This window comes from Ptiloglossa arizonensis, chromosome 6, assembly GCF_051014685.1.
Source record: "Ptiloglossa arizonensis isolate GNS036 chromosome 6, iyPtiAriz1_principal, whole genome shotgun sequence".
In the NCBI taxonomy this organism is placed as follows: Eukaryota; Metazoa; Arthropoda; class Insecta; order Hymenoptera; family Colletidae; genus Ptiloglossa; species Ptiloglossa arizonensis.
In genome coordinates this window covers 18,193,865-18,216,999 of record NC_135053.1, presented here as the reverse complement: position 1 = coordinate 18,216,999, position 23,135 = coordinate 18,193,865, and the positions used below count along the sequence as shown (strand labels likewise).

Genomic DNA, 23,135 nt, shown 5'->3' with positions numbered 1-23,135 from the left:
ACATGTTGCATTAGTGTCGAATTATTTGCAATGTTTCTCGATAGATGTCAGTAATTGTCAGAAAAAGCGCCCGAATAGAGATTATTCGTGGGTACGTCTCACTAATTATTTCAAAAGTAATCTCGAAATCCACGTACAATACAAATACGATAGATTTATAGAAACTAATAAAAATTTCTGAGCTCGAGACAAACGGTGGATTTAAAATGATACAAGAAAAATTTACTCTTACGGTTATTAAATTCGAACGATCGATGAATCGATAGAAGGATGTGCGAAAGTTGACCACATTTTTCTATATAAGAAAATTCTTTTTTCTGCACCCATCCCTCCACTTTAAACAACAACAATTTACATTAATGCAACGTCTGCAAGAAAACGCAGAAAATTCACCGAATAACCTAACAAAAGTTTCACCGTTTAGCAATAAAATCGAACTGTATTTTCATAAATACGAAAAATTCTATAAAGCTCGGTAGATTAAAAAATGTAAATAGTTGTCAGAAATAAGAAAATTGCAAAGAAAATTATTAAACGGCAACAATTGACTCTTGGTTGTTCGGTATCTTCGATTTCTCGTTATCGTTCGATGGGTCCTGGATCTCTAGTAGGTTAGTATCTTTGGCGTTATCGCTGGAAGTGATCCCATTTTGTTCTAACGATAACGGTTTCGGTTTCTCGATGTCGTTTTTCTGATAGTAGATGTCTTCCACAACGAAGGTTGCGGTCATCAGTATAGATGCACCGGCGAATATCACCCACATAAGCAATTCCAATGTGACCTGTTCCATAAATTATATGACCGCGTTTTAAATCGTCGTTGACGCTCATTGGACTTTGACACACAACAAATCAAAAACGTAAACACACTTCCATGACGGCCTTGATGACGATTTTCGCGCGACTGTTCTCGGAGACCCATAGCCAAAGCATATAGGGCAGAAGAATGCTGAAGAACAGGGCGTCCAATAGCTTCAACAGGAGCATCGACAACGAAATTAGCAGCGACAATTTTTTGCAGGAACTGCGATCAAAAAATGGCGCGATCGTTCGAAACACGAACGATACTTGGGATATTTCTTTTTTGAAATAAATACGCGACATATTGAATCGAAACTTTTTGCATCGATAAACACATCCGCGAATACATTAAAATGCATTCTTTTCACAGAATTTACTCTGAATAATAATTAATAATATTTTTCTTCACCCAAGATACGAGACAACCCTCCTAACCTATCTACTTTCTGCGCTCGAATGTTCGAATATTTTTCAATAGTTTTTTTTCTACAATTCCGGAAACGATCCGCGTACCTCTTTCCTTCTTTTCTTCCGGTGATTTTCTCGAGGGCAACCGTCTCTTTGGCACTCGTGTTGTGCGTTTGGTTCTCAACGGTTAACGCTATAACCGTTTTTCGTGCGTTACGCATTTTTCGCGACGATCGATGAATTTCGTAAAAGCGGTTCCCTCGGGACGATGGTCGATCGACATCGGAGAATTTCCACGGTGGACAATTTTACAACACCGGCATATCGTCTCATTGTAAATCTATCGAAACACGGGACTCGATGACGCGTCGTGGGATCGATAGAACGATGGGATATTTTTTTTTGTCCATCGTTTTTGTTTCACGTGGTCGGTACAGTCGGTCGGAAAAGTTCACGCGCGTGTATCCAACACGGTACGAAGTGATCGAACAACGCACGCGTCAGCGTCCTTTCGTTCGAGGACACTTCGTACACAAGACGAAAGAGTATAAACGTCTGACGATGGTCGATCTCGTGCAAAATTACGATTTATTTATTCTGCGTGTACATGCAGCATCGTATTCTCTACGATCACCGTTAGCTCGGCGTCTACGTGAATCTGTATCTTAACGAGTATCTTACGGGAGATCCGGACTGTCCTCCTCCGAATTTAACGCGCTTTTGCAGCATGATAGAGTACAGATCCCCGATGGTATTGCGCCGAACATCGAGCGTATACGCTCGTTAATTTCGGAGATACGAATAATCCAAGTTCAACGCTCCCGAAAAAATATTTAAAAAGTACAAAGGAGGGATAAATTGTGCCGAACAATTTTTAAAAATAGAAAAGAAAAAAAATACAATATTAACTAACGTCACCTGAAAACCTCCCGATAGGTCCAAAGATGTTTTTTTTTATTTACCCCCTCTCCGCGTAACCTCGATCGTTCGTATCCCCGCGATTATCGAGTGTCTACGGTAAAAATTTGCCGCGTTTCAACGACAATATTCATCACTGCGCGAAAGCTCGTTCGAATCGGAGCCGTACGGATCGTGTCTCGTTTAGAAGCAATCTTAACGCAATACTTTTTGGTATGTTCGCGCATGCGCGAGATGTCCAGCGGCGACGTTCCGTGTACTCGCGCGTATCCTCCGTCGCCTTGGATACACATGTATTAATCGATGCTTTCAATCGGCGTAAGTCACACGTTGTTGACACGTCGAACGGGCACGTCCTCAAACGGAGGTGCGTGAGCTACGGCTACGGCTACGGGCTTTCTTTTATGGCACAAAGTCGACGCTGACACAATCGACGGTTTATTATTATTATTATGATGATACCGAGCGACTCGAGGACGTTCGTCGCGTAGCTGAACAAAATCTCCGCGTCTCGTTTGCATATCGCGGAACGGCCGCGAGCATCTCGCGCGTTTCGACGATCGTCGACGGCTCGTTTCATCCGTATGATCGAGCGTCGAGCGCGTCATCGACGTGGTGAAAGGACATCAGTAAACCGTTCGTCGCCAAGGTGCGTGACTCTCCGGGTAGCCGTAACCTTGGTCCTTGAAACGGTGCTGCCTCTTCGCCAATTGTTGCCTGTAGACGAACAACGGCCTGAACACCTTCCCCTCCTCGGCTTCCAGGTCCTCCAGGTCCTCCTGGTCCTTCACCGGTCCCTCTCGAACCTCTTGCTTCGGTCCCGCGTCGATGGATCTGACCACCCTCGCGCCAACGTCGGATCGTAACCGATATCTCGCGGACACCGGTGAAGGCACCCTCTCGATCTCACCGTTGTTGTCCAGGTGCTCCTTCGACTTGCCGTAGACCTCGATCTGGAATCGTTGAGAGTTATCAGAACACGAGACGTTCACCTCGAGACGAAGAGGTGTTAGAAACGGGACACCTATCAGGGTTAGGGATCTCCCGGGTTAACGGTACTCGAGGAGATCTCGAGTGTGAATCTCTCGGAGATGTTGCTCGACGTTAGGTGTCGTTACACCGGGGTTTTACCGTGTTTCTTGGTAGACGAACTCGAGTCTGGGTCAAGGTTGACCCGTTTGCACCGTTCGTGGACACGGTGGACATTGTAACGTAACGTGTAACAATTTTCTAAGATTCTTTATATGGGGATATTCACATTGGGGAGCGGGACGACACGGTTGAATTAAGTTTTGTAAATTTTATACAAAATTTTCTAATCAAAGAAGAAGACAGAGAAAATGTGTGTATTAGGTTGTTCGGAAAGTCATTTCCTTTTCTAGAATGGAGAATATATAATTTAATAAAACGTTTATACACTCTAAAAGAATCGTGTTTCATTTTCACTAAAAAAAAACGAAATGACTTTCCGAACAATCTAATATATATATATACACACATATCAACTTTCTTATTTTCTTTCTGGAAAAGTCATTGGAAGTATCAAGGTTGTGATGCTTTTCGATGCAATTGTACTTAGAATGAACGAACAAAGAGCTCTGACGATATTTTTCGTTCTATTACTAAACATTATTAAAGTTTCTTTTTGAAAATAAATTTCTCTACGTGTCTTTCACAAACAAAGATAACCAGGTATTTGAAACGATCCAGTACCTAGGCAGTTGTACCATGGACGTTCGAAGTTCAAATTGGTAAAAATTATTCCTCTGTCTTATCGTTGTGCATTCATTTTTTCCTATTCCCTGTTTGTAATTTCAATAATTTATTTTCGTTGTTAATCGAGCTGTGCAATAATATCCCTTGCTCGAGAAGCAAACTCTGACTACGGTACTCGGAACGAAGTACTTTTCTTGGACTCTGGTGAAACGTTAGAAAATTATGAAAAATTAAGGATACCAAAGATACTTTGGTTACGGTACTTGGAACGAAGTACTTGGACTCTGGTCAAACGTTAGAAAATTATAAAAAGTTAAGGATACCAAAGATACTTTGGTTACGGTATTTGGAACGAAGTACTTGGACTCTGGTCAAACGTTAGAAAATTATGAAAAATTAAGGATACCAAAGATACTTTGGTTACAGTACTTGGAACGAAGTACTTTTCTTGGACTCTGGTCAAACGTTAGAAAATTATGAAAAATTAAAAATACCAAAGATACTTTGGTTACGGTACTTGAAACGAAGTACTTTTCTCGAACTCTGGTCAAATCTTCGAAAATTATGAAAAATTAAAGACACTTTGGTTACGGTACTCGGAATGGAGTACTTTTCTTCGACTCTTGTCAAACCTTAGAAAATTATGACACCTATGAAAAATAGGTGCCAAACCTATGAAAAATTAAAGACACTTTGGAATGGAGTACTTTTCTTGGACTCTGGTCAAACGTTAGAAAATGATGAAAAATTAAAGACACTTCGGTTACGTTTTCACGTACCGCGCGCAAGGCCCTCGAAGCGAGTTTCCCGTGCACTTCCTTCTGCATTCTCTCGAGGTGATCGTCGTTGGTGAGATTCTTCTTCGTCACACCGTGCGCAAGGACACCGGGATGATCCTCGTTAGAGTTGATACGAATCTTCTCCACCTTCCCATCGAACCCAGTTTGATTCGCTATATGTAATTTTCTGGTGTGGCTGTTCTCGAAGAACTTTCGAGAAAGTCTGACCGGTGGATGTTCCACTCTCTCCAATTTGGATTCTTTGGAATCCGAGGTTGCCATGGAATCTTCCTCCCCCATGGATCTTCGTTCAGCGTGTACGTCGAACGAAGAGACCAAGCAAATGAACTAAAAAAAATGAAAATAAAACCTCGACTCCATCGCTCGCGAACAAAAATAGAAATTATCGACAATTTAACAATTACTCGTCCCACTGACGCACACAGTATATTTCAATTCTGATCTTTTTTTCTTTTTTCGTCGAACGTGTTAAAATTGGGGAACAATTTCACGATTGTTTAACGAGAAGTTTGAGAAAGAGGGAATCTTTTTTTAACCGTTCAGGAAGTAATTCATCGCGGTTAAACGATAAGTGTAATCGTTATCGAAACACGATTAGACGCTTCCTTTTACAACCGTGGTTTGTTATCGTGTCCAATTTTTAATTTTCGAGCGTTTTTGGGAGAAAGTTTACAGACGATACGTGTGTAAAAACAAATACAATGAATTTGATATTTCTTCGTTGAATAAAATAAGCAAACCAGAGACAAATTCATTGTTTTGTATCAAAAATACAATAATTCATTGTTACAATTATTCCATCGTTAAATACTCAATTAGTACGTTAAATACTCGTTGAATACATCTTTGGAATACTCTTTAAAATTATCCGGTTGTTCCATAGATTGCACTAACGGGAGAAAGTATTCGTTTAGATAATTTTATTATTTTGTATGAAAAAATAGGAGAATTCAATGTCACGATTCTGGTATCGTTGTATACGTGAACGTCAGTGAAGAGAGGAAATATTTTTTCGTCACTTGTTCGATTCTGTTTACGCACAGTGAGTGAAAATATTGCGAAACTGTGTTCTTTCGTCGATAGTGTTTACGAAATTTGTATTCCCACGTTTCTTGCACTTTCTCGAAAGGTCGCGTCCGAACTGTATTAATGTACTCGAAGCGGAATAAATTTTCCGCGAAACGAGAGAACAAACAGAAAGTGAAAACGAATCACAATGCACACAACACGGAGTCACAACGTAAACGGTAGCGTAAGTGCGCAGGAGTTTACGAAACGATCCAATTACAGCTTCGAGAATCCTTTGTTCGAGCACAGGACGATCGTACGTACAATTTTTTCTATCCGTCCCAAATTGTCAACAAAAATTCATTCCTCCGCGAGATTAAGAAAAATATCAACGCGTTGAATACCACGAACAATCGTTCGTTTACGAAATTTTTTCTCTTCAAAATTTCGATAAAAAAAAATTCTCTTCAATTGTCCGAAAACGTTAACAGACACTTTTCAATTACGTGCAAAATCGAGCCCTCTGAAATAATTTCTGAGGTACATATAAACAAGATGATAAATGTTTCGTGAAAATTTCGAGCCGATTTGGAAAGAATATAGTGGAAAGTATAGTTTCGTTTTCACGATTTTACAATTTGCTGGAAATTCTCGCGAGTTGCAATTTCTTTCTCAAGGGAGAAAAGAATGATCCCGGTTCTTACCACCAGCACGGTCCACATGGCGAAATTCATCTCAATCTCCACCGCGGTGTCGTTATTTCGAGAGAGTGATTCCCGTTCCCGTCGAGACTTAAATCACGATTGAGGGAGCAGATCGTTCGAGCATCGGTTATATATACGTGGCGCGTTTATGATCTCGAAGAACGTAATCGAGTTGTCGCGTACGCGTTGCGGTATGCAGATTCCCTGTAGAGAGGGAGTAGTCCTGTTCGCGGTAAGAATCCTGTCTACCTGAGCTTCCAGTAGTACTCGGTGAGTCACCTTCGCGAATAACCCCTCGAGGAGAAAGATCGGTCCCGTTGCTTCTGCGTCTCCCTCGTCCAACAGGCTTGCGCGAAAGCTCGCCTTGAGACACCTTCGGTTGCTCATTGGTCGACCGGTTTCCTCGATAGCGGTATCGTTTGTGACTTCTTCCCTTTTTCGAAACGATCTGGGGTAATTCCGGATGAGACGGTACCACGATTTTCGAAAGCGTCGGCGCACGATTAATGTATTATATTGTTATGTTAATGTGTAATATTATTGTATGTAATATGTGTAATATTATTATATGTAATATGTGTAATATTATTATATGTAATATGTGTAATATTATTATATGTAATATGTGTAATATTATTATATGTAATATGTGTAATATTATTATGTATAGTATGTGTGATATGTTATACATTAATATATTGGAGTAATATTATTATATGAATATTATTATATAAATATTATTATGTACAGTAACATTATTACATAAATATTATTATATAAAATATGTATAATATATTGTACATAATATGTGTAATATTATTATATATAGTATATTATATATAATATTGTATTATGTTCGTTTTACAATATTATTATTTATCGGTGTTCTCATTTTCGATGATCAATTCCTTAGTATTACTATTACTATTAATAATAGTAATATTAATATACTATATAATAGTAATAGTAATAATAATAAACAAAATATATAAATAATACAGTATATTATATATGATATATCACGTTCGTTTTACAATATTATTATTTATAGAAGTCTTCATTTTCGAAGATCAGTTCCTTAGTATTCTGTGGATAATAATAATAATAGTAATAGTAATAATAGTAAAAAAAAAAAAAGAAACGAAGACGAAAGAATTATTTTTAGATGAAATTTTAAATGTCACACGGTGATTGATCTTCGAGTCGGTAGGTTTTGTAAAAAAAAAAATGAAAGTCTTCGAAAACATGTTTCCAGAAAAAAATCGATTTTTAGATCTCTTTTTCTCAGTTTACTGACCGAAGCCTTTTCGCACGATTGCATCGCGTTTGTTCTGCATATTTGCATCTAAAGGGTAGCAAATCGGGCCGAGGAATTTCCCTTTCATTCTTCTCCGACCAGTCACGTTGTTCTGTAGGTGTTAAACGACTACTCACTCTGATCGTAAAACATCGATGAGCAACCCTCGTGCGCTTGGCTTCTGTTGATCAGCCTTGAACTGAAATTACTCGAAATATAAAATAAAAGAATAATATTTCAAAGAACCTCGCATATTTGCTCTTACTTGCAACTTTTCTTCCTTCTTTCCTTCTCTTCTTTCGATTTTTCATTATTTCGTTGCATTCTTATTATAATTAACTTTGTATACATATATACTATGTATTGTATATATATACACAATGTTTATCTGTATATACAATGTTTATATTTATTTTCTTCTTTTTTGTAAGGCTCTTGGTAAAATAAAGATGCGTTATTATTATTATTATTGCACGTTAAAAATAATTTAAGAAAAACCAACTTCACCAGTTTGTATAAAAATCGTATAAATCGTTTCGGAATAATTTTTCCATTCGAATTAACTGTTCCGTATAAGACAATCTTGGCTCTTGTTGAACGTGAAGCACCGTGTTACGAAATCGTCAAGTGGTATTTTTATTTCGAAGTTTGATGAAATTGTTATTATTGCAGTTCCTTGGAGAGCTTAATTTGTCGTCTCGGTAACGGAAACGAGCCAGCCAATAGAAATCGTTGAAAGTAGTGCTCTATTGAGGAAAATGTTCTTCGAGCTTAGGTAATCGCGAGAGATTTTCAGTGCAAGAATCGTTTATGTACCTCGATAATTAACAATACTACGATTAGTGTAGCATCATCGACCGACAGATGGTAACAACTCGCAGTTCCGAAACGTAAACACTCGTAAAAGGAAGTCGAGTGATATTTCTTTGCGTTTATGTTCCACACGTGTGACCTTGAACACGCAGTTCCAACGACTGTGTCGGAAATTAATTGCAAATTAATTATTCCGCGTATCAACTCGAACAACTCTACAAAATAATGAAATTTGAAAAGAAAATATTAAAATAATCCAAAGACAAATTAATTACATCAAATACGTAAGCATATTTGTAAAAGGACACGTAGTAAAATTTGGAAAGAAAATATTAAAATAATACAAAGGCAAATAATAATATTACACATACTATGTATGATATATTATACACATTTTATATAATAATATTGCACATATCATGTACAATACATTATACACATTTTATACAATAATATTACACATATTATGTATAACATATTACACACAATTTATACAATAATATTACACACATTATATATAATATATTGTACACATTTTATACAATAATATTACACATATTATGTATAACATATTATACACATTTTATACAATAATATTACACACATTATATATAATATATTGCACGTAATACGTATAGTGATATCACACGTTAATACGATAATATAATATATTCATCGTGGATCGACTCTTTTGTAAATCAAATACGTGGACCATCAAATACGTAAACACATTCGAGAGGGACAATTCATTAGTCGATCGATCGTTCTAAAATAATGTTATTCATACGTGTCGTCGACAACGATGAATGAATAGATTTAAAAGCGAATGACTAATCAATTCCGCCCGGGGCGGTTAACGATGTCGCGTTAATTGAGGTCTACGATGCCCATCGGAGTACATTCGTAGAAAAGACGCTTGGCGATCGTTCGTCGAACGTCTTTAACGAGCGCAAACATCGTTAATCTTTCTGGGTACTTAACCGCCACGATCGGAAGACGATTATGTGGGTCTAGGTCGTGACGAACGTGGCTACGAAAAAAAACCAACGGGTACCTCCCGTTTCCGTGAACGACGATTGATAAAAATATTTCGTAGTCCTCTTGTTGAATTTCTAGTCCCGGTGTATCGAGTTTCACCGCATCGATCTTACCGACTCGTACAGGAAACGAAGAAAAAAAAAAACCAGAGCGAAAGAAAGAACACACGTACACGTCGCACTCGTTGTAGAACTATGTAAACTGGCACGCGTAACTGCATTTCTGGCCAGGAATAAGGTCAAATGCCAACATGCTCGTTCGAAAGATAGTCGTAATAAAAAGAAATAGTTTTTACGTGTCGCGGGGAGAAAGAAAGAATCGTAGATCGATCTTGGAAGGAAGTGAGACTCGTATTGGGTCAGACGTTATGCTCGGTCTGTACGGATGTTCTCGTTCTACTTGAACGTTTCTACTTAAAGGGGGGGACACCATTCCGATGTGTGAAAGAAATCGAATTCTTTTTCTTCTCTTGAAGTTTAAAGCACGTAGAACGTTACGTCGAAGGGATATTTCGAAATTCGAACGTTCAGCCAAGTTGCAGCGATAAATAAACTTGGTTCACGTTTTTTCACAAAATTATATTCATCGAACTCGTCGATACGAAATCTCCTCCGGAAGTGAACATACGATTTAGTTCAAATCTTTCAGAGTTATTCGTCGTAGAGTGTTCTACAATGTGGCTTACGATTTTTTTTAATACGTTGATTATTTAATTTTTTACAAACGTTCAAAGTCGTTTTTCTGGATAAAAATGACGGTTTTTTTTCTTCAAACTTCGAGCATTTTTGGAATTGTTGAAATTTTCGAAAAATTTGAAGGTAGATTTTGGATTATAGTCTCTAGTTTACGAATCGACGATCTTTTTTTATTTCAAAGCTTTCAGTTCTTGTCAACTATGGCCACTGACGAACAATGTTTCACCAGATGAGGTTTTGGACATAGCGAATAACTTCGCCATTTTGTACGATTTTTATTATCGCAAAATTGTAAAACGAAGCTGGAAGTTCTATTTATATTCTCTGAAAAAAGCTACATTTTTCATTTAGTAACTACTTAGAAAAAAATTCGCAAAATTTACCCATTTTTCGACGTCCCAGAGTGATGTGCCCCCTTAAAAAGGATCAATATCAACGAAGCAAAATTATTGTTTCTATTATTAGTTAGTTAAATTATTAACAAATATCTTCTCTTTATTTAACTCTTCTCCGTGAAATTGAATTCTCTCGAACAGTTGTTTAAAACATTTTGCAAAATGTTTACAAACAACGATTACACAAGAACCAGAAAGCTGTACGAGATATAAATAAAACCACGTGACACCAATATGGTTGCATTGGCAGGATACACCTAACAGGTTCGGATACAATGTTACGAGTTACCATTTTCGCACATAAATGGTAATATTTACAAAATTTTAAATTTTCGTTTCATCCAAAATGAAAAATATACTGGTCGATAAACTTTCCACCGCCTTTATAAAATATATTTTCTCCCTTCCCTTGGCACCAGACCAGAGATCTCCATTATGACAATTCTCATCCTCGGTTCCTTTTCATCTCCTAATAATCGTCGTATCGAGATCTGTACGGGCTACGTCTGCCATAGTAATCGTAACTCGGATATCTGTATCTTCGATTAATGTCCTCGTCGCGGTACCTGGAGCGCTCCTGTGACTCCTGTCGGTACCTGAACAATGGTCTGAAGATAATGTCCTCGGCGGCGTCCAAGTCGCCGATCTGGCGCGGATAATTCTCATCTTGGACGAGCGGCGCGACGATCTCCCAGCGTGGAACCATAACCGGGGCCAGGAAGACGTTCCCGGTCGCCAAATTCGAGGCCACTTCCGGCGACAACGAGACCTGGGTTGGCGACGTGGCGATCTGAAAACAGTACACCTCTTTGGAGTATTCGTCCTCACTCGATATATGTAAAAGTTATTACATATATCCCCACCTCGATATATGTAAAAGTTATTACGTATATCCCCCACCTCGATACATGTAAAAAGTTATTTACGAAATGAACGGTGACAGAAACGGACGAGAATACCGAGAAACGTGGAGCTTTTGAATCGAGACGTTTATCGAGGTGGTCTCCAAACGCGGAGTTCTTGAATCGAGACGTTTATCGAGGTGGTCTCCAAACGCGGAGTTCTTGAATCGAGACGTTTATCGAGGTGGTCTCCAAACGCGGAGTTCTCGAATCGAGACGTTTATCGAGGTGGTCTCCAAACGCGGAGTTCTTGAATCGAGACATTTATCGAGGTGGTCTCCAAACGCGGGGTTCTTGAATCGAGACGTTTATCGAGGTGGTCTCCAAACGCGGAATTCTTGAATCGAGACGTTTATCGAGGTGGTCTCCAAGCGCGGATGTTCTCATTCTTCGCCTAGGAGGAACGTGGAAGAAAACAAGCAGATGCTTTTTGCTACTTGTACTTTATTGGAGGCACTATCTTGTACATTTTGGAACGATGCTTCAAACGGTTCCCGTGTATATGTAATTCCGTGATGGATTTACCTCCGACAAGATCGTTGAGGGTCCCCAGTGATAGGGATCGACGGTTAACGAGGTACGATCGACGTAGTCCTGGGCCTTGCTCTGTATCGCGTCGCTATGGGTCTTGAGGAACTGGACCTGGCTCGCGAGGGCGTCGTTGGTAGGTTGATTGGGTAAAATGGCGACGATGGGACTGTTTACCTTGCCCTTGTCAGCGTTGGTGGGATCGATGACCGCCACGATCGGTACGGCGACCTTCTTCGATTGGTCCTCTTCGGGCGAAGGGACGTTGTTGGTCAGCTTGTCCTTCAGGAACTCGGTCTCGGTTCTGAGTTTCGAGCTCAGCGGGTCCGTAGACACCGATGAGTAGAACGATGGCAGTGAGTCGGTGGTCCGATCCAAGTCGCTCTCGAGATTGAGAGACGCTTCTTTCTGGAACCGTGCGAACGTGATTGGTGAGGAGGTTGTTCGAAATCGCGCGCGAGTCGCGAAAAATGTTCTCGAATCGACATTTCACGAATAGTTTTCAAGATATCCTCGCGAAAGGGTTACCGAACGATTCGTAAGGTTCTCCCGATTAAAACGAGTACAAACACGACCTACTTCCGAGTATTTTCAATTATATGTAATTTTAATAATTTTGTCAGTACTTCGAACAACGAAGGAGTGAAAGTGATCAGAATTAGGCCGTGTTTGGACTCATTTTCATCGGGAGAACCGCGCCAATCTGTTAACGATACTATCGTTACGATATATCGGCAAATGTAAAATATTTAATTTTCATTAAAAATTTTTGTGTACTCGAATATCGACCGAGCATGTGACGGAAGTTGTTAGCTATAATTGAAGATAAATAGCGACGCAGATATTCATCTTCGATAACCTTGAACAACCGATCGATATCGTTCAAACTATCGATATTTTTCCGCGTCGAATTATTTTTCGATTACGTAACGCAAATAATGGATTTGTGTTTCCTTGCGCAATTAAATTAGCCGTGATTTCTCGTAACGGTAGATAGAGATCCGACTGCATGGAATGCATTCGTTGAATTATTATCCTGTACCTCGGGTGTATATTGATTCGCGTCGCCTTCGAACAATGACTGGTTCTCAGGCGAGGAGAACTCCATTGATTCAGCCTCCGCTCGCTTAGCTTCCGTAATGTTTCGTCGTACGTCCTCCAGGTTCTCGGTCGGGACCACGAGAAGATGCTCGCGTTCCGAGAGTACCTTAAACCAGAAATTGACGTCAACGACGAACCACGATCGACGGTGTCAGGCATCTTGACCCGTTAGAATCGTCGGATCGATCGAGCTCGCGCGATACTTTCGTGTCAAGGAGTCAAACGACGACCTACACCGCAACGATCCGTATAAATAAATACGAAACGTTCGAAGTCTCTATTTTTAACAATTCGTCACTCAGGATTTCCTATACGGCTGCGTAGGCATCGCTCGCGAATTTATCAGTACGGCACGTGCGTTGAACGCCGATGGGCGTTCAACGAGTACACCCAATAAACGTAACAACTTGAATTCCGCACAGGGTGTGCGTCGAACGTCGAAACTCCGTTTTGCAAATATTGAGTCAACACACGTGATTCTAGTCACTTAAAGCTCATAATTCGTTATTTCTCGCTATATTTGAAATTTACATTATCCCGTTTCTCGATTCAGTTTCCACAAAATAATTTGTACTTCCAAAAACAGTTGGAGGGATTTTTTTTTAATCTTCTAAAATCAATTTCTGTGTTTCAACGACGAAGTGAATATTTTACCAGACATTACACTCTGCGAATCACTCGAAAATAACCAGGATTTTAATAATGGTGGTTCTATTAAATTCGTTTTTTTTTCTCTTTTTTTTTTACGCACCTTGTTCGGATTGTTAGCCGGCAGTATGTACACTTTTCTTTTAACGACGAGTCCATTCAGCGATCCATTGCTAGCTGTTTGGTGCACAGCGTCCTGGACGACCGGATCCTGGACAATGGCTGCTATCGTTTCGTTCTTATCGCGCGGTGTCGGCGGCAACAGGCCCTCCAGGTCTTCAGGGTTCAAGGGTTTCGCGATAGAAGTGTCACTGTGAAGTATCGCGATCCAGCAGAGGGCTAGTTGAAATTTTACAATCTGAAACAAGCAAAAACTTTACAATTTAACACACTGCAAACACCTTAGATACTTTACAAATTAAATTTGCATATTAAATTTGATAACTTTTTGCTTATTAAATTTGATAATTTTTTGCATATTAAATTTTATAATTTTTTGCATATTAAATTTGATAATTTTTTGCATATTAAATTTGATAATTTTTTTTACAAAAATATACCACCATAGGTGCAGACACTCGATAATTTAAAATATTTACGATTGAGATATTACCATCCTCGTATGTAACAATTATATATATATTTCTTGTCCATAATATTAGTAATAATTTTATAAATAAAGTTAGAATTTTTTCGCGAGTGGAGACATTTCATTTAAAATTTATTCAAAATTCAATGTTGGAAAAAATTATCCACCAGCATGAGGAAGAGTTCAATACGTTACTAAAATTATATCTCGAGTATCTGCCGCAATGATATTACATTTTCGTAAACAAAAACCACCGAATTCAATTGCTCGTCGTTGTCACTCGTAAATAAACTATTTATTCAGACGTCTCGACTTGTCAACGTTCGAGTCACCTTTAATTTAAAACGATCGTAACACAACCGTCTCTCTCTATATATACAATATTTCTTATTGTTTTTATTTTTTTTTTCACAATATTACAATTATTACAAGATTAATTTCCACCGATAATTGCACAACGTTATTGCTTATTAATGGACAAATGGCTCGTGAAAGATTGATGTTTCACTTGATCGCTGCTCAATGGAAAACTTTAGTTAATTTTTCAACATTGCAAATGGAGATAGAAATGGACATACGTTACGTAATATTGTGGTTTGTAATTTCGATTATGGATTATTGATATTTGTACCCTCTCGTAGTACCATTTTGTGCTTCATCTCTTCAGCTTCGGTGTCTCAGGACCCTCCAGAATGTTCCTCCGTTGTAGATAGTTTACGAATCTTCTGTTTCGACCGAAACTTCACCGACGTCTTTTCAAGTCTGAGCATCGATAACGGTTTGCGCGGGTTTTATACTGAGTACCGAAAGAATTATCGTTGTCCTGCTAACAGACGTGAGTATTAACCTTGCGGTACATCGCTTTGGCCAGGTACACCTTGAACTTGTTGCCTGCTACGGTCTGTTGTTTACTCTTTCACGTTTGCGGTCGTCGATTGTTGTATCCAAAAGCTGCACGTAGGTAGAACATTTTTTGCACTCGGAGGCAAGAACGAAGGAAAACGAAACGTTGAACGAATATGACGAAAGCCAACGTCTGATCGCTGAATTAACATCTTTGTATTTCGTTTCGCGTCGTCGAGATGATGTTGATTAATAGAGAATGTTAAATTGGATCGATGGAAATGTTAAGTGCGAGTTAACACGCGTTTGCAATTGTTCACTTACCGAACAATTTCATATCGCACACTTTGTAACGCTGTCGTTGGAGGGGAGCAGTTACACGAATAAACGAAGACTTAACGCGCGTTTCCAATTGTGCTCTTACCGATCAATTTAAACGTTCTTTACGAATTGACACTACGGTTCACGAAGATCGATGATTCAAGTATACCGAGACTTCTATCGGGATTGTTTTGTTCGTTAAACGAATAGAAAAATATTTTCTCGATTTGCGAGGGAATCTGAAAATGGTATTAAAAGGAGGAAAAGTGTATTATATTGGAGAATATATTGTACAATTTGAATTATGAACGATTAAATATTAATTGGAGTACATATTCGAATATTAAGGTATTGTGAAAAATAGTCTGTTCAAACTATTCGAGTAGTATTGGAACGATCAAGTATTCGAATAGCATTTGTTCAAATAGGCTTTGAACACTTGAATATTTGAATAGTATTTGAGTAGTCAAGTATTCGTATAGGCTTCGAACACTCGAATGTTTGAGTAATCGAGTTTTCGAATAGGCTTCGAATGCTCAAGTATTCGAATAGTACTCGGATAGTCGAATATTTAAATAGGCTTCGAGTACTCAAATATTCGAATAATCGAGTATTCAAATAGGCTTTGAATACTAAAATATTCAAATAGGCTTTGAATACTCAAATATTCGAATAGTCAAGTATTCAAATAGGATTTAAGTAATCACCTATTCGAATTCAATTTAAACGACCAAGTATTCAAATTACATTTCAATACTCATCTATTCGAACAGTATTCAAATTACATTTCAATACTCATCTATTCGAACAGTATTCAAATTACATTTCAATACTCATCTATTCGAACAGTATTCAAATTAAATTTCAATACTCATCCATTCGAACAGTATTCGAATTACATTTCAATACTCATCTATACGAACACTATTCAAATTAAATTTCAATACTCATCTGTTCGAACAGTATTCGAATTACATTCCCTGAACGATCGAGTCCATTAAGTAGCTCGAACATTTAATTCGCGAAACAACTCACCCGAGCAATCCTCAGCCCTAGACTGGATCAAGGAATAGCCGATTCTCTAGAATCTGTGCTTGCGGAGTTACTTAGACCCTCGCTGGCTAGGAATTTCAGATCGTGGGGGTTCGTTTCGAAACTAATGCCGCACTTAGTGCGCGTCTGACGATACAGCAATGTTTAGCGATCGACTTAGCGGCTACTGGTATACACCCAAACTATAAAAGACCGAACACCACTTCCTGGTTACTTACTCCTCCATAGACACCCGAATACCTCGCGTTCCTTCTCACGAAGTTCAAACTTCCCTCTGTTCCGAACCAGTGACCAAAAAACTCAATCCAAATGGAACTCCTCGTTCTCATCCTGGGCATCATCCTCTCGTTGAACCCTGCGCAACGTTCCGAATGCAGCCTCTTGGTATCGAGCACAATTTTCACACCGTTGCAGCCTTCGATCGAATTGTCGTTCGACCTGAATACGAAGGCCGCGACATACTCAACGAAAAGTGTCGAGGAAGCTACCCAAGGTAGCCTTCAAGGAACATGGACTTCCGTAGTGTCTACGAACGAACTCGAATCGGAGATTAAAATCAGCCCTGAGCACGAATTTGCACCGTGCAAATCCAACGCAAAGGACACAGTGTTTACGCCACTGCAGCCTTCGACCGTCTCGTCGTACGAGCTGCACGAGACGGTTGCAACTCGCGCAACAACAAGTGTCGAGGCTGCAACTCGCGCAACAATAAGTGTCGAGGCTGCAACTCGCGCAACAAGAAGGGTCAACGGTGCAACTCGTGAAATTTTTCGGGAAGCAACTGGTCGAACTCTTCGAGGAACAACTCCTGATACTCTTCGGGCACAATTGAATCCCACAGTGTCTACGAACGAGTTTCGATCGAAGATTGAAACTATTCCCGAACGTGGATTCGCAATTGGACAATCTGCGAGTGAAACTGGAGATCACGTTAAGAAAAGTTCGAGGCGGGATGATCGAGGGCTGGTTATGGTTCTAGGATCGCTTTCAAACGTTCGTGTTAAACGTGACACGGAGTATGAGGAATTCGCAGATTCGACGAACGCCGGGGAATTTGTTCAAGACGATACACCTTATCTGTCTGGCCAAGAGGAACCAGTCGTGGATGAGTCACCGTCTCGAAGTGTCTCGTCGTACTCATTATCGGACGCCCAGGGCGACGCTACGAACGAAGAAGATTCGGGATCAAGGTCCGAGGTGGAATCAGCTGATCAGCTGTACCCAGCCGGAACAGGTTCGTCGGATGACGAAATGCGCGACGAGTGGGACACGGCGGAAATTCCAGAAGACGCTGACCAAGCACGGGGAATGTCTCGTTCCTGGTCTGAATGGCCATTAGCCAAGAGGAGGACCTGGACGAGTTCCCAGAATCATCCTAAACGCAATTTCATCCGAGTACCGGTCTTTCCAGGGAAATAGGGAAGCTTTTGAGAGAGATTCGACGTCGTTCCGCGAACAACTATTGTTACCCGAACCGATCCGAAAATAAACGATCCAGGGTGAAAGAAACGTTGACATTTTTTCATGTTACCATAAGAAATTTATTTAAGTCGCTAAAAAAAAAAATATATATATATATATGTATGTATATACATATATACATCATATCACAAACGCGGTTTCGATTCCTGCGCGTCAACATCGTTCAGATCACGCTCGACTGTGTCTCGTTTAAATAACAATAGATTAATCTGCGAAGTTTGCTTTGGTGGGTAGCTCTTCGTCCTTAAAATTAGGGACTTAACGTATCTATATACTGGCTTATGCTATGATCCTATTACACTCATGCTCTCGTCCTTCCACACAATCTAATAATGATCTAGTGACGAAAAATTGATTAACGATGGTGTTACAATGTTCGGGGGTATTACGGCCGGATAGTTTTTGCTCGATTGGTGTTGTTTCGCTGTAGGAACGTCGCGTCCACGTACACACGTCACGTAGACCGTTCGTTCGTTGAATTAACAGCTTCGTTATTTATACTCGTTCGCTAACGAGATTCTAAGTGGCACAGCCTTACTCGAAGACGCGTCTACTTCCGTCTTCGCGCGAATCCTCATCGTAGAACACAACTGGAGATTGTCGTCGTAGTTTAGAATCGACTCGGGTCTGTCTCGGTTCGCGAATTGGGTGATACAGATTGCAACCGACTCGGCGAAGGGTCTGTACAAACGTCCCTGGGACCCTATTGAGGAATCACGGACTCTCGAGCGGATCCTTTGTGTTCAGAATTCTCCTTGAACGTCTTTCAAGAATTTTAGCCTCTCAAGTGGATACTTCGCAAGTGTTTGTAGAATCTGCCTCGAATCTTTTAATTCTCGAGTGGGTCGCCCAACTCCTCGGTTCTCCTGCTTCTCTGAAAATCTTGCATCCTTGTATGGTCCTTCATCCTACGTCCTCTTCGCGATCCTAGAGACTTTCCTTTATCCTCTTTCGCGATTGTAGAGACTTTCGTGTCAGAGATACTCGAATCTCTCCCACGTGTACCTTCTCTCGTTCTCATCGTAGTTTCTTTCAGATCCTTTCTAGACGGTGTCATCTCGATACCACTTCCAATCCATCGTTTCACGATCCCCAGGAGTCCCCGAGACAGACACGATCGATTTCCTACGAAACCTAACTTAAATTCCTCCGACGAGGCTACCCCTCGTCGGGAAGAACGCGAATCGTCCTAAGTTTCTTTGGTTTGCCGAATCACGGTCCATTCCTCGCGGCGGTTGTCAACGACGTTGGTTGTCATCGATCGCTTAAAATCGATAACCGTGACGAATCGCCTCCCTGATGCGTTCCCTGTAGGCCAATTGCTGTCGGTAAACGAACAGCGGTCGAAGCACGTAGGTGCCAGCCGCGGTTTCCAAGTCCTCCGCGTCGTCGTCTTCCTTTACGTCGCGTTTCTCGACCAATGAGGCGCGAGGGGCGTCCCCGGGGTTGCTCAAATCACCAAAGAGAATCGCGTACGCTAACGGAGACGATTGGTCCCGTGACCGGCCATCGAGTTGGATCGGATGGACGAGAACTCCGACAACGGTATCGGGGTTGTTCTCGGGTCTGATCGGTAACGCAACTGCGCAGCCAATCAGCGTCAGGATGACGATCATGTTGGGACTCTGAAAAGAGAAAATAACCAGTCTTAGCTCCAATAACCTATTTGTGATTTTCGAACGTTTTCAACCATCGATTTATGATTTCTGAACGTTTTCGAGCACCGATTCGTAATTTTTCTATCGCTTCGAATCACCGATTTCTAATTTTTTTTATCGCTTCCAATCATCGATTCGTAACTTCCTGGACCTAGATTTATCTATTCCAAATGTTGTATTCTTTCAAAATCGAAAAGAAATCGCTATTACGCGTCTATCGCTCCGAAGCTTTCGTGTTCCGTTCGGAGAGTTCTCTCGGTCACTTTCAAACGAGTATCGAGTTTTATTCTTTTTGGTAAAGAATGTTACTAATAATTCGTAAAAATATCACTGCGTTGTCATCAAGGAAGTCCCGAAGTATCTGCATACACCGCTCCGGAGAGTTTGAACACCCGAGTAACACTCCCGAGTGATCCTTGAGTTACCGAATGCTTCAAACTCTTGGATCACCGGGCACAAATTCACTATTCAATCGCGCAATTCGACGAAAACCTGTCCGAATTTGTATTTTTAGCGTTCGTTGTACCAAAAGGCACACGTTCGTTTCAATGCACCAGTGTCCAAAACACGATCATCGGACACTCTGATTATTTCGAGCGGTGTATACACCACGATTGGGAGATCGGTGATCAACAACCGATCCTCAGTGTTTCCAAGCCTGCGGATCTTTATCTCAAAGAGCAATCTATCTTACCATCTTGTTTTATGGGTCGATGATTCCTTTCCTCCCTCGAAGTCCAATGATGAGATCTCGGTGTCTCGAAAGCGAAGACCTCCTCGAGCGACTGCACTTGAGGTTATCACGATCGGGGAACAGCGAAGTGTTTAAAGCGAAGAAGATGGGGTGAAAAAAAAAAAAAACTCTCGAGATTCGCGTGGCGTTAACGAAAAGTGGTGGACCCGTTTGGATCGCTCTCTGCTACAGGTTTATGTCCCACGAAAGCATCCTTCTGGCATTTATACGAAACAATGACGTCAAACGGGAGCACGCTAATCGTACAGTGACGTACCACGGCAGGTGATAACCGACCTGGTAAACTCGTAAGATCTACGTGCATCCTTGTGCCTTGCATTGGGCCAACGTGGTACATAACGTTTGTTTTTTTTTTCTTTTCTTCTTTTTTTTTCGAGCTGCGAAAAGGGTCGACACGGACCGTGAAACGACACGCGTGTCAACCTCGTTAATTATAATGCGCAGAACACCACGGTGGCGTTTGACCGTGCAATTAACAGGGTGGACGTATCTCGTCCGTGATTCACTTTTACGGTTTACGCGGAAGATGATGCACACCGGTTCGAGGGAATTATGCAACAGGGACGCGCGACGACTGCGCGTTTCAGTGATGTTTACCTCGAAGGCTGTACCATTGTTTACGAGCACGACCAGTCACGCGTCGGAGGAGTCATGCGTCGTCGAACGTGTGACTGGAAAACACGTCGACTTAAAAGCCACTTTTCTGCGTCCCGCTCCGGTTAGAGCGTTTCCCCGCGTTGTGGACACAGGCAGGATGAGTCTTGTCGCGCGAGGAAATCGGCGAGGCTGGATTGTTTGCAAACAAAACGTTTCTCGTGACTTGGAAACTGGCGCGGTTGGTACAGGGTACGTTCGAAGTGCGCGCCAAATGTTTTGGCCGCTCACGGTCGGTTCCTTTCCCCAGCATCGACGTGTCTCCTGTGGGTGTACTACTTTAAGATTATAATCTACAGTAGAGAGTCACAAAGAATGCTTTCAAGTGAAATCGGTTTTTTCGAGTTGTAGATGATGGTAGAATGAGTCTTGGTACGGGAGAGAATCAGAGAGGTACGATTATTTGAAAAGAAAATGTTTCTCGTAGCTTGGGAACTGGTACGGTTGGTACAGGGTACGTTCGAAGTGCGCGCCAAATGTTTTGGCCGCTCACGGTCGGTTCCTTTCTCCAACTTACGACGTGTTTCTTGTGGGTGTACTACTTTAAGATTATAATCTACCGTAGAGAGTTACAAAATATGTTTCCAAGTGAAATCCATTTTTTCAAGTTGTAGATAATGGTAGGATGAGTCCTCGTACAGGAGAAAATCAGAGAGATACGATTGTTTGGAAATAAAACGTTTCTCGTGGCTTGGGAACTGGTACGGTTGGTACAGGGTACGTTCGAAGTGCGCACCACATGTTTTGGCCGCTCACAGTCGGTTCCCTTCTCCAGCAGCGACGTATTCTGTTGGTATACTACTGTAATTTTATAATCTACCGTAGAGAGTTACAAAGAATACTTTTAAATAAAATCTGTTTTTTTTTCGAGGTGTAGATGATGGTAGGATGAGTCTTGGTACGGGAGAAAATCGGAGAGATACGATTGTTTAAAAAAAAAAAAACGTGTCTCGTCCTTTTGAAACTCGTGTGGTCGATTCAAGGTATGCTAAGTTGCGCGCTAAATGTTTTGGCTGCTCAAGGACAGTTCCCTTTCTTGTTGATTACGTTAGAAGCTACTGTAATGGGCTACAAAGAATGCCTCTGGTGGTAATTATCGGTTCTTATTAAACCAACAGCGCGATAATCTCTTCGAAAAAACTCTCATTGTTAAATCTGTGAATTCTATTCAGCGGCATTCTCCTCGGTTCTCCGGGACACATTCTCCGTGATGCAGCTGCAGCAGGCCTTCCTTAACCTATTTCACTTTCTCCGTCATTCCTGCATTCACTTTTCTGTTCCTACGAAATCGAAAACTGATTAATTTCATTCACGATGCTCCCCCTTGGAACTACGCAAGGACAAAGGTTATTCGGTGGACTGTAAAGATGGCGGTGTTGATCGGTACAGAACATTGGACAGATACAGTTACTAGTAAATAGAACGCGTTTCTCGCCTCATCGAAATTAGCGTGGTTCGTCCAGAGTCTGCTAAGTCGTCAAGGTCTCGTCCCACCTGTGGTTAAGCTACATTCTTTCTCGCAGTGGCACCGCAGTCCTCACTTCGGTCGCATGAGCAAGTGCTTTCAGACTTCCAGGAACGTGATCCGATCTTCGTCCGCGTCTCACAGCCATAACCTATTTTCCCTTCCACTATCACTCTCGCATTCACTTTTTCATTCTCACGAGGTCGATATATAATAAATTTCATCCACGATACTTCCCTGTCAAGATGATCAGCAATTTACGGAAACACTCGGTACAATTGAACCGAATCTCCGATAAACTCGAAAACTAGATAAAACGCGTACTCTTTCATCCAAACAACTACGCGACTCTGCTTACGTTGACAACAGACAAATTTATTGCAAAACTACAAACTGTGTGATTCGTATAAAAAGTTACCAATAAATAATAACCCAAACTGTAACAATGGAGAGAAACACGAGGTAAACAAAGTTTTTCAAACAATCAATATGGTAAGATAAATTCTCGAAAGGACATAAAGTTTACATCGTGTGTAGATCGTTT

At 40.7% G+C, this 23,135-nt stretch overlaps 4 protein-coding genes across 5 annotated transcripts; all 4 read right to left on the bottom strand.

Moving 5' to 3' along the window:
* Positions 1–522: 522 nt before the first annotated feature.
* On the bottom strand, positions 523–1,642 carry LOC143147877 (uncharacterized). Its single transcript, XM_076313565.1, has 2 exons — positions 871–1,642; positions 523–782 (listed from the first exon to the last, which is right to left on the bottom strand). Exons 1-2 carry the CDS (start codon positions 1,102–1,104, stop codon positions 531–533), a joined length of 486 nt encoding a protein of 161 aa, XP_076169680.1. The 5' UTR covers positions 1,105–1,642; the 3' UTR covers positions 523–530.
* A 136-nt stretch (positions 1,643–1,778) lies between these two features.
* Positions 1,779–6,515, bottom strand: LOC143147873 (uncharacterized). Its single transcript, XM_076313558.1, has 3 exons — positions 6,356–6,515; positions 4,623–4,970; positions 1,779–3,080 (listed from the first exon to the last, which is right to left on the bottom strand). Exons 1-3 carry the CDS (start codon positions 6,383–6,385, stop codon positions 2,754–2,756), a joined length of 705 nt encoding a protein of 234 aa, XP_076169673.1. The 5' UTR covers positions 6,386–6,515; the 3' UTR covers positions 1,779–2,753.
* A 2,604-nt stretch (positions 6,516–9,119) lies between these two features.
* LOC143148471 (uncharacterized) lies at positions 9,120–15,415 on the bottom strand. Of its 2 annotated transcripts, none has more exons than XM_076314832.1 (5): positions 15,006–15,414; positions 13,876–14,130; positions 13,066–13,230; positions 12,201–12,431; positions 9,120–11,383 (listed from the first exon to the last, which is right to left on the bottom strand). In XM_076314832.1, the coding sequence occupies exons 1-5, from the start codon at positions 15,018–15,020 to the stop codon at positions 11,063–11,065; spliced, it is 987 nt and encodes a 328-aa protein (XP_076170947.1). In that variant the 5' UTR covers positions 15,021–15,414; the 3' UTR covers positions 9,120–11,062. The 2 variants fall into 2 exon arrangements, with proteins under 2 accessions (XP_076170947.1, XP_076170946.1); XM_076314831.1 differs by having other exon boundaries at positions 9,121–11,383; positions 12,021–12,431; positions 15,006–15,415.
* A 3,910-nt stretch (positions 15,416–19,325) lies between these two features.
* On the bottom strand, positions 19,326–20,545 carry LOC143148702 (uncharacterized). Its single transcript, XM_076315302.1, has 2 exons — positions 20,413–20,545; positions 19,326–19,685 (listed from the first exon to the last, which is right to left on the bottom strand). The coding sequence occupies exons 1-2, from the start codon at positions 20,413–20,415 to the stop codon at positions 19,326–19,328; spliced, it is 363 nt and encodes a 120-aa protein (XP_076171417.1). The 5' UTR covers positions 20,416–20,545.
* Between the last annotated feature and the right edge of the window lie 2,590 nt (positions 20,546–23,135).